Here is a 10,820-nt window from a genome sequence, read left to right as displayed (position 1 = left end):
AAAAAAAGGAGTGTAATACAGTGAAAATTACCTCAAATTATTGAACTTATATTGGAATCACTACTTTAAATGCTTTCACATTCACCATATATAACCAAGTTTAGTTAGTAACCTTTTCACTGAATTTTATCGCTTTCTTCCCCTTTTTTTTCCACGACCATGCGCGTACGTGTATATAAAAAATATTATTTCGCTCATAGAACGAGTAGATTCATAACGAAGACAATTCTCACAATTAAATTTATTTTATTCATAATATCATGATTCAGATCCTAAACTTTATTTAAGGGACTTAACGTTAACGGACCAACTAACCAATAACATAGCCAAATGTGATAATATAATTTTTTTAATTGATATTGATTCCGAATTTTATATATTAAAGAAAACATTTTTTTCTAAAGGAAATAAAGAGAAGTGAAAGTATATAGAGTAATCATACATGCATATCTCTGTTTCTCTTTCCATTTCAGGAATTCTAATCTTTTTTCCTTTTAGATTGATAAATCAAATATATCTTTTGCTTTGCTTTCATTGAACTGTGTGTCACCACTCCCAGTATCTGCTGCATAATTCTTTCCCTAGAATAACACCATGGCAGTCAAGTATGAAACTAATTGGAACTAAGTTTAGTGCTAAACTCAGTTGCCTGTTGGGTCATGTCTAGCAATCGGATGGCTTTTTTCCCAGCAAATTTCATGCCCCAAACTCCCCATGAAGAAGATCATCATCAACCCCAAAGCTCCACAAATCAAATGGTTCCATCATGCACACCCCTAGACTTTCATGGTATATACAAATCATCTGGATCGTTAGGGTTTATCAGTATCTAAGTCTATAATGGAATTGATTTCTGTTTTATTTTGTATATATAGGCGTTGCATCATTTCTGGGGAAGAGTTCAATATCGTTTTCTGGTATCGATGCATGCGAAGAGACAAACGGGGAGTATGATTTATCAGATGATGGTTCACAGGCAGGAGAAAAGAAGAGGAGGCTTAACGTGGAACAAGTGAAGACTCTCGAGAAGAACTTTGAGTTGGGAAACAAGCTTGAACCCGAGAGAAAAATGCAGCTGGCTAGAGCTCTTGGATTGCAACCGAGGCAGATAGCTATTTGGTTTCAGAACAGAAGAGCAAGGTGGAAAACTAAGCAGCTAGAGAAAGACTATGATCTGCTTAAAAGACAGTATGAAGCAATCAAAGCAGATAATGATGCCCTCCAAGCTCACAACCAAAAACTTCATGCACAGGTAATCATATATACATGTTTTGAATATATAATTGAGCTTTTTGAAGATTATAATCATAAGCAAAAGCTTTATTGACTTTCTATGGAATCATTGTTTTTACAGAATAATTTTACTTTCCTTCTAGGCTGATTGATGGTTTAATTATGGTTTTAGTCACTCTACTGTTGTGAGATTTAATCCCTGTACTCTAGTTTAGCTCTAATTTTACAATGTTATTAGTAGGTCCAGATTAATAACACCTTCAGTTACTGCCATTCAAGTGATGCTGTGAGTTTTTTTCGATTTGACACACTAATGATATTAGAACAATGAAGCACCAAATTATGCTAAATTAAAGTAGATGGATTAATTGCAAATGTTAACACAGTAGAGGGGCTAAAATCATAAATAAATCTTGATGATTAATCATTGTTTGAAGCGTAATTAGAGTAACCATGAGTCATATGACTGTGGCATGCAATGAGTGAGAGATGTTTCTTACAGTTTACAACACTGATCTCATTGGTTTTAGCATCAAATTATGAATACTGGGTTATTTGTGTAGCAACATTATTCATCTTTGATCGGATAAGTTAATTTGTTGGTGCAGATATTGGCACTGAAAGGCAGGGAGCCGACAGAATCCATCAACCTCAATAAAGATACCGAAGGTTCATGCAGTAACAGAAGTGAAAACAGCTCGGATGTGAATCTGGTTATCTCAAGGACACCAGCAATCGACAGTCATCCAACAAGCATAACCCTTTTCCCTACGACATCAATTAGGCCAACAGGCGGCGGTGTTGAGGTTGCACAGCCGTTCCAAACCGCATCGTCGAGGGTCAATAATCACCTTCATTGCCAAAAGATGGATCAGATGGTTAAAGAAGAAGGCATCGGTAACATGTTCTGTAACATCGAGGATCAAACCGGGTTTTGGCCATGGCTCGAGCAACACAATTTCAATTGATAAATTTGGGAATAGTACTACCACCTCCACCATCACCTCAGTTACAGAAAAGTTTTACATAAAGAGGGCTCTAAGTATCATATCAAGTGGAAACTTTTGGTGATCAAGAGGTTCCCTAGGAGATGATTTTGGAGGAATAAATTGTGTATCTGAGTTATATTATATATAATCAGGTTTCAATAGGCTTAAGTTGCTAGTTGAATTGCAGCACCTGTAGCTGGCTTTGGAATCGTGTTATTTGCAATGAAGAGAGATCAGATTGTAATGATTTTTGTACTTTTTGGTGCTGATAATGGTTAATGAAGTGTAGTATTTTAACCCTTTCTTTTCTATATTTGTTGTAAAAAAATGGGAGAGTGTCGAATTCCAACACACATTCCAAGAGAAGAAGAAGACAAGAGGATTGAAGAGCAGAAGAAAACAAGAAAAGTTGGAAACTGTTGTTCTCGTGAAGGGGACGTTGCCAAAACCTGTCTTACCCACCACTGCCTCTTACTGCTCTGACTTTCTTGGACTCTTTGATTGCACCAAAACTATATATACATATATATACGTCTGTATATATCTATATATGTATCATATGGCCCTCTGACACCCACTCCCTCTCGTCCAATAAACTCCTCATTCTTAAACCCCCACTTCCTTCTAAGGATTTTTTATTTTTTGGTTTAAATTGCACAAACTAACTGCTTGGTTTTGTATTGCATGTATACATGTATAACAGTATAAGACACCTAATCGTATCATCGTTCGGTAGCTAACCTATAATCCGATCCTACCATTCATTGAACTGTGTAAAGCATAATCATGATATATATAATTAATGAAGCCTTGTGTATCCCAGAAAATCATTTAAGCAATGTCTTCTTTCACTATATAAGTGATTTTTTCTCATAAGTTTAGGTAGAGTGATAATATGATGTGTCATGTGGAATTAAAAACTATAATGAAAATATGATGTGTCATGTGGAATTAAAAACGATAATGAAAATAAGATGTGACAGTTAATAAATGAAGTCCTCATGTGAGTGTATTGGTTACAGGAGACAGGGTGCAAAGCGAGAAGTCTCATGGGAGGGGCCTTAGATGAAGAGACGCCACGAAGAGCCTTTATGTGACTACGTGTATCGAGGAATGTTGATGAGATTTAACAAATACTGTGAAACAAAGAACCCCCCAACTTCACAATGTGAACTGCCTCTAACCTTTTCTGGTCTTGAATAGCTTTTGAGTTAATGCTCCAATTTTCCGTATATCTCTGAGTATATGACATCTTGATTCTTTTAACAACAATCAGGTCTTAGCTATGCGCGTAGAGGGTCATTTTTGTGCCATTATCAAGAGAGTCATTTGGGACAATTCCCCCACTCAGAGATAACTACACATTCTTTTTACTTTTAATCAGCCTTGGCATGAAAAATCAACAAGGTCAAATTGTTGACTTGATTTGGGCTCAGCAATTCCAAAGCCCTTCTTGGAAAGTAGTAGATATGCCATGGGACTGAATCAAGAGTTAGACTTTTTTTTTTTTTGAATGAAAATCGAGAGTTAGACTTGAGTAGACCGATGCTTGCCCATGTTCACAACTTCTGAGAGAAACGTGAAGCTGCTGGGGTTATCAGTTTGATATAGGAGTGCAGTACTCTAGAGATAGTAGTAGTCACCATTACCAAACTTTCTTTCCAGTTACTATTTGTTTATATTGTCAGTGAGGCCAGGCTGATGGATCATATGATGATCGGAATCCTGAAACAGGAAATAAAAGAACTGACCACCAATTGACCATTGTGTGTGTGTGTGTGCAAGGTATAGCAGTGTTAATAATTGATCATCAAAACTTAAGTGATAGTCAGACGAGTATTTATACTTGAAGCACACGCCATAGTTCTATGGATTATCGCATAGATGTCGTCTCAAGACTAAGTGATGCCAGGTAGAATCCTGATCAGTGCCCAAGTGGAATCTTACTTTCCTCCATTGGATGGTAATGGAAAGGATCTTTCTAACCAGAACTTTTTATATATGAAAACTTTAAGGATTTTATTCATGCTCAAGTGGTAATACTTTCCTCCATTAAGTTTCCTTCCCCCCTACTCGAAAAACATTAGAAAAAATAAATGGAGTTGATTGAAAGTTGGGGGACTAAAAAGATAGTTTACCCAAAAATTGAACAATCGTGACGTGGCAAATACATGACCAGCAACGGCTCAACTTAATTACCTCCTATCATCTCCCTCCCTCTCAAAACGGATAATCCTTCATGGCCTCTACTTCTCTTCTTTCACCGGTCGCCACCGCTGCCGCCAATTCTATCACCCACCACTCTCTCCATCTCCCCTCCAAGCTTCCCTTCCCTAAACTCCTCTCCAAACCCATTTCCAGAAACAGCAGACTCTCCTCCAGGCTCCACGTGTCCTCCCCAACAGACCAACCCGCCACGACCGCCACCCCCTCCTCCTCCAAGAACCCCAAAGAGGAAACAGTCTTCTTCGACGGAGGAGCCCACCACGGCGACCTCTTAGCCAACCTGCTTCTGGGTTTCACCCTTCTATGGCTGCCGTTGACTCTAGCTGCTGTTTCGAGGGCTTTCTTCCTGAGGTACCGGTTCACCAACCTAAGGGTGACGGTTATTTCGGGCCTGACGGGCGAGGATAGAAGCGACTTCTCGTACAAGGTGATTAAGGACGTGCAGGTGGTGCCGAGGTTCATAGGTGAGTGGGGTGATGTTATCATAACCTTGACGGACGGGACAAAGGTTGATCTTAGGAGCGTGCCTAGGTTCCGAGAGATTGCAAAGTACTGCCTGTCCAGAGCGGAGAAACCTGTTGTTTTGAAGGAAACTGGAGCTAAAGGGTTTTAGGCGTGTAAGTTGTGTGTTTTTACTGTGAATTTTTTTATATACAATGTTGGTGTCACATTTTATAGTTTTACTGGGAACATAATTGTAATTGAAGCTTAATTAATTGTATCTCTTTGAATTTTCTTCTGACTATATATGCATACTATTCTGAGGTTCTTCAGTTAAGAATTTTAGTAGTAAAGTGGTATATGTTTTGGTATTATCATAAGTAGTAATGGGATTAGTAGCCTAGTGGTTATTGATTATATCATAATAGAAATGAGATCACAATAAGGGTTAAGCTTCGATATTTGAGGATACTAGGAATGGGGCTGACGGAGATGTTTAGTTCATCCTGTTTAGGACAGGACAGGGTGTGGGTAGAGAGACAGAGATAGGAGAAAGGAGAAAAAGGAGATGAGTTGCTTGGTCTTGTTTCAAAATCTCGGCCCTTATATATTTCTTTTTTTTTAGGTAAAGATGATATGATAAATAAGGAAAATCATACACGGAAAGAGTCATACGTGTCTCGTCAAAAATCTCCTTAGAGGAAAAGAGTACACATGTACTTTTTAAAAGAACAAACACTGAAACAAATCTTATACATCCAGGTTCACATCCCCACCAAGTGTTCTTGAACCAGAACCAGACATGTCAAAATAAAGCAAAGCATGAACGCCGCTCGGGTATCCTCAACATAACGGACTTATATATGTATAAAATCCGCAACCCGATTCTCAGACCAAGGAATATGTATAAAACGGACCACCCACTCTTGTTGCACAAAAGCACGCCATTCGGCCCTTATATATTTCAATTGGTTGTTAAATTGATTTCTGAGTGAGTCTCCTCTATTGCCTTATACACCAACGAGTTTTTAAATCAAATGATCGAAGCTATTAAATCAAACACAGTTGGCTTGCTATCCAAGGACTGAGCAGCAAGGCAAAGCCTGGAGGAGAATTGAGGGCAACCAGAAGACTCTTATGATATAGAAGGCATAGGAATTGGATAAGATTTTCAGGCTGAAATCACATGAGTTGAGTTGAGGATGGACCTTAATTCCTTGTTTCAATGTTGTAATATAACTAAGGTGACGTTTCGTTCGTTGGAATGTTTATGAGGGAATTGGAATCTGTGAAGGAATTGTAATATGTCAGGAATTGAAATCTAATTCCATATTCTGTTTGGTTGGCATGATATTCTGTTTGGTTCGCAGACATGTCAGATGAATTTGATTTTAATAATGTAAAATGACAGAATTGCCCTTCTTGTTTTTTTTCTTTATTTTAGTTTGTTTTACAACTTACATGTAATAAGATATTATAAAAAATAAAAAAAATATTAAATTTTCATTTTATTGATTGATTATTCATTTCAATAAATTATAAAAATCATGCTAATAAACATCATAAGTTAAAATCATCGCAATCAAAATATGTTAATAAGTTACCAAAAAATATAACAATATTTCGAAACATTCCAATCGGAGTATGTTAATTAGTAAATATACCAAAAACTATTTTTATTCAATATATGAATTATAAACCCGACCCGATACGACACGAAATAATAAAAAAAATTATTTTTATTCAATAAAAACATTGACTTAATTGAAAAAAATTATATATAGAGGGGTATTATTGTAATTATTCCTAAATATATAAGGTAAAATTATATATATTTTCCGGGTCGGGTCCGGTTTTTTCACCCTAAACCCGAACCCGACCCAAAATAAAAAAAATTATTTTTATTCAATAAAAACAGTGACTTAATTGAAAAAAATTATATATAGAGGGGTATTATTGTAATTATTCCTAAATATATAAAGTAAAATTATATATATTTTCGGGTCGGGTATTTTTCACCCTAAACCCGAACCCGACCCGACCCGAATATAACACTTAAAAAACCAACCCGACCCGACCAAAATAAAGTTTCACCCGACCTGACCCGAATATATGAATTAGAAACCCGACCTGACCCGAAATAATAAAAAAATATTTTTATTCAATATGTGAATAAGTTACCAAAAGATTGATGATGGTAGTATGATCAAATTTCAATTCCCTCCAACAAGGGAATTGAATTTCATCCATTTTTAGATTGAATTCACTTTCCCTTATTTGATGGAAAGTTGAAGCCATGAGGGATTCCAATTCCCTTGGAAAACTTGAACCAAACATGGGAAAGTGGTGGAATTGGATTCTAATTCCCACCAATTCCAAGGGATTCATGCCAACCAAACGCCACCTAAGGGACCAGCCCTGCCCCATCATCATTCAATATTAATGCAACGCGGCTTTTAAATCCCACCACTCTAATTTTAATTAGAGTAAATTAAACGTTTAGTACTTAAACTATCAATTTTGATACGTTTTAATATCTAAACTTTTAATTTTTTTAAAACCATACTTAAAGTTTAGTTTTTGTATCATTTTAAGTACTAAAACGAAACAAAATTGATAGTTTAGGTACTAAAGTTTTTAACAGTAGGTACTAAAACAAAACAAAAACTAAACATTAGATATTGTTTTAAAAAATTGAAAGTTTACGTACTGAAACGGATCAAAACTGATAATTTATATACTAAATATGTAGTTTACCCTTTTAATTTTCATACCATAGTACCAAAACATTGCTATTTTGAGATCAATGTATTTTCTAAAATTATACATACTTGAGCGGATCGAAAAGAATATAAAAATATATTTTTTAATGTACAATATCTCTAACTCAAATTTGAGATAATCTAAACTTAAAACTAACCTTAATTAAAAATAAACTAATATTTTTAAAATTTACATTAATTTGACTCAAATCAAACTATTCACCTAAATGACATGTAGTATGATTAAACCTATGATCACAAAAAAATAATACAATTTATTTAATGTGCAATAACTCAAAAACTATTGTCGTCTAGGGAAATTTCATAAGTTTATTACTTGGTGTTTTTTTTAAAGAGGAAAATCTTTGTATTCCAATAGTATCCATGATTATAGTATATTTACTATAATCTGGTTCATCATAGTAAAATCAGTACGGATTGGATCTCGACAAAACCTAATTTGCCAGGAAGTGAGCGACCTGATTCGCTTCACGATTTACATAAAAAAAACTTTAAGATCACTATTTCTGGTTACAATATATTGTGCTTCGTTAAGTAACAATATGATGGTTGAAACATCTTCTCTTTTATTGGAAAGTTTATTGACAATGAAAATCCCATCGTCTTCAATAATTGCATCCATCCACCCATTCTCAATTGCGAACTTAAGCCCTTATGTAAAAGCTTCCACTTCCGTGGATTCTGCCGTGAAAGGTGAAGTAATTTGTCGACACATGCCCCCAAGCACCATCCCGTTGTGGTCTCTGACCACAATGCCTATTGTTGTTGTGGCTTTCGTTTCTCTAAAAGCCCCATCGACGATAATATTAACACCAATTATCTTACGGCGGCTCCTCATCGAGCTCTATGAGGGGGTGGGAAAACTTCCAATTGAATTGGCTTGAACAAAATCAGCACGAAGCCCCCGTGCGGCCACCACCATATCCCTATCGTTTTGTATCTCTTTTCATCATACAACCATTTGTTTGTTTGGTTCCACACGTTCCAGAGCAGTACCAAGAGTCTGGCTAGTCCAACCGCATCCAACTGAGTGGATGTCCATTCCAACCAATCCTTACTCGATGCCCTTTGCTAGTCGATCGATGACTGAGGGATTGAGCCCTGAGATTTGGAGGATGACACGTGTCTTTGGGCAATTCTTAAGAGCGTGGATTGTATTTTCCAATTCACTCCCATAAATGGGACACGATTCCTCAGACAGCGGGCCTTCTTCAAATTTCCCCCCTGTAAGGATTGCGTCGTGGCACGCTATTCACCCAAAGATCTTAATTTTAGGTAGTGTAGGCAATTTGCTAAGGGTTTTCCATATCTCTCCCTGTTCAGTGGGGAGGTCTTTCTAAAGAAGAAGCCGATTGTACCCTGATTTCACTGAGTAGCATCCGGTGTTACGATGGCTCCAAATAAATCTATCATCATGGGTGGGAGCAATGAGGGTTTTGGGGACTCTGTTCGCGTCTTCGGGGTGAGCAGCTGTTGGATCCTTGCTTCGTCCCATTTGGGGCCATTTGGAAGCATAAAGTCGGATCATTTAAAAAGAGAATTTTCATTATCGCGGTAAAAGCTCGTCCAGCTTATCGGAGATGCATCCCCCCATTTATCAAGGAATATTCTGGCCTTCCCTTGAAACTCAATCCTCCAAAAGAAGCCGTGTTTCAAGTATTATTTTGCTTTGAAGAGGCTAGTCCAAACATACGAAGCTCTATTTCCAAATTTTCTTTCTAAAAAGGATGAATTGGGGAAATACTTTGCTTTGAAGATTTTGAAAGCCAAGGAGTTTTGATCTTGGATGAATCTCCAAACTTGGTTGCCTAGCAAAACGAGATTAAACAGTTTGAGATCTCTGAATCCCAGGCCCCCTAAACGTTTTGTTCTGCAGATTTTTTCCCATGCCACCAAAACCAGAGTACTTGGTTTTTTCACGAGGGGTAAAGTCCTTTCCTTGGGATGGATGGGTCAATTTCAGAGTGAGGAAGTAAAGATGATCTTACTTGTCAAAATGGAATAGAAAAAAAATCAAAGAAACTTTATCTTAAAGCAAAAGTAAATATTCCATTATCCTGGGAAGATGAAAGTCAAAGATCACTCTCATACATGGAAGCTTTAAACATAACTCCAAACAAATGAATAACGCATGTCAAAAGAAATTTTGGTCAATTGTCATCAAATTATATTCTAAACGATTTTATTGCGTTATGGAACGAACACATGATTTCATGTTAGACAGAGGCAGGGCTCTATTGGGCCCAAAGGGACTTCGACCCCTATAAAAAATTTATATATTCGATAGATTTTCGTCTAATAGTATTTTGGTTTATATAAAAGTAAGTATTTAAATTTTAAAAAAAAATATAAAGATTTATTAAACATTTAATCAAGGGTTGAATTAAAGAAGAAGAATCTCATATTCTCAAAGTTTTTGGTCTAATAATAATTTAGTTCATTATAAGTTTAAATATTAGACAAATTAAGTATTGTATTATGAATTTTAAGTTTTTTTTAATTAATCTGGGGTGAATACAAAGTATTATATGTTCAAAGATAACTCTCAACCCCCGACGTTCCTAGTACTCGAACCTGGGATCTCAAATAATAACAACAATTATTTTACCACCTAGATCGCTTGGTTCGTGCTTAAATTTAAATACCTAATAAGACATTGTATTTTTTCTTAAAAACTTTAATATTTCGTCCCCTTTCAATATTTAATTCTGACTCCATCCTTGTGTTATGAGGGATGAACTTAAAATTAAGGGGCAAACTAAAACTTCAGGGGGCGAAAACATATTTTCAGTTGAAAATATATAGACAAAATATAAAATATATGATAATTTTAAATTTTCAGGGTGTCACTTCCCTACCCGTCCCTCGAGTCATCCTTGAAAGCGTTGAGTTGATAGAAGAGGGCGATGGTAGAGTAAAATCAGCCTTAAGTGGAAGTGAATTGGAAGCAAAGCAAAATATATGGGATATTTAGAACGTGCAAATTTGATTTAGAAAATATTGGCATATGCTTGCTTTCACATTTTATATGGGAAGGTTTGCTTATTTACTTTATTTTGGTTCTTCTATTTATATTTCCAACCAATTTATATCAATAAATACAATAACTTTTAACCACCATATCTACTTACATATTGGAACCAAAATG

General features: G+C 36.0%; 2 protein-coding genes across 2 annotated transcripts; both read left to right on the top strand.

Annotated features, from left to right (window-relative positions):
• The first annotated feature begins 457 nt into the window (after positions 1-457).
• LOC120209343 (homeobox-leucine zipper protein ATHB-13-like) lies at positions 458-2,305 on the top strand. The gene is made up of 4 exons (XM_039208384.1): positions 458-789; positions 876-1,252; positions 1,842-2,215; positions 2,249-2,305. Exons 1-3 carry the CDS (start codon positions 660-662, stop codon positions 2,199-2,201), a joined length of 867 nt encoding a protein of 288 aa, XP_039064315.1. The 5' UTR covers positions 458-659; the 3' UTR covers positions 2,202-2,215; positions 2,249-2,305.
• Positions 2,306-4,428: 2,123 nt separating this feature from the next.
• LOC120209341 lies at positions 4,429-5,135 on the top strand. The gene has a single exon (XM_039208383.1). The coding sequence runs from the start codon at positions 4,462-4,464 to the stop codon at positions 5,059-5,061; it is 600 nt and encodes a 199-aa protein (XP_039064314.1). The 5' UTR covers positions 4,429-4,461; the 3' UTR covers positions 5,062-5,135.
• The last annotated feature ends 5,685 nt before the right edge of the window (positions 5,136-10,820 follow it).

The sequence above is a fragment of the Hibiscus syriacus genome, unplaced genomic scaffold, assembly GCF_006381635.1.
Source record: "Hibiscus syriacus cultivar Baekdansim isolate YM2019G1 unplaced genomic scaffold, ASM638163v2 tig00018715_pilon, whole genome shotgun sequence".
Taxonomy (NCBI): Eukaryota; Viridiplantae; Streptophyta; class Magnoliopsida; order Malvales; family Malvaceae; genus Hibiscus; species Hibiscus syriacus.
Note: the sequence above shows the minus strand (reverse complement) of the source record. Positions and strands in the feature narration are given on the sequence as shown.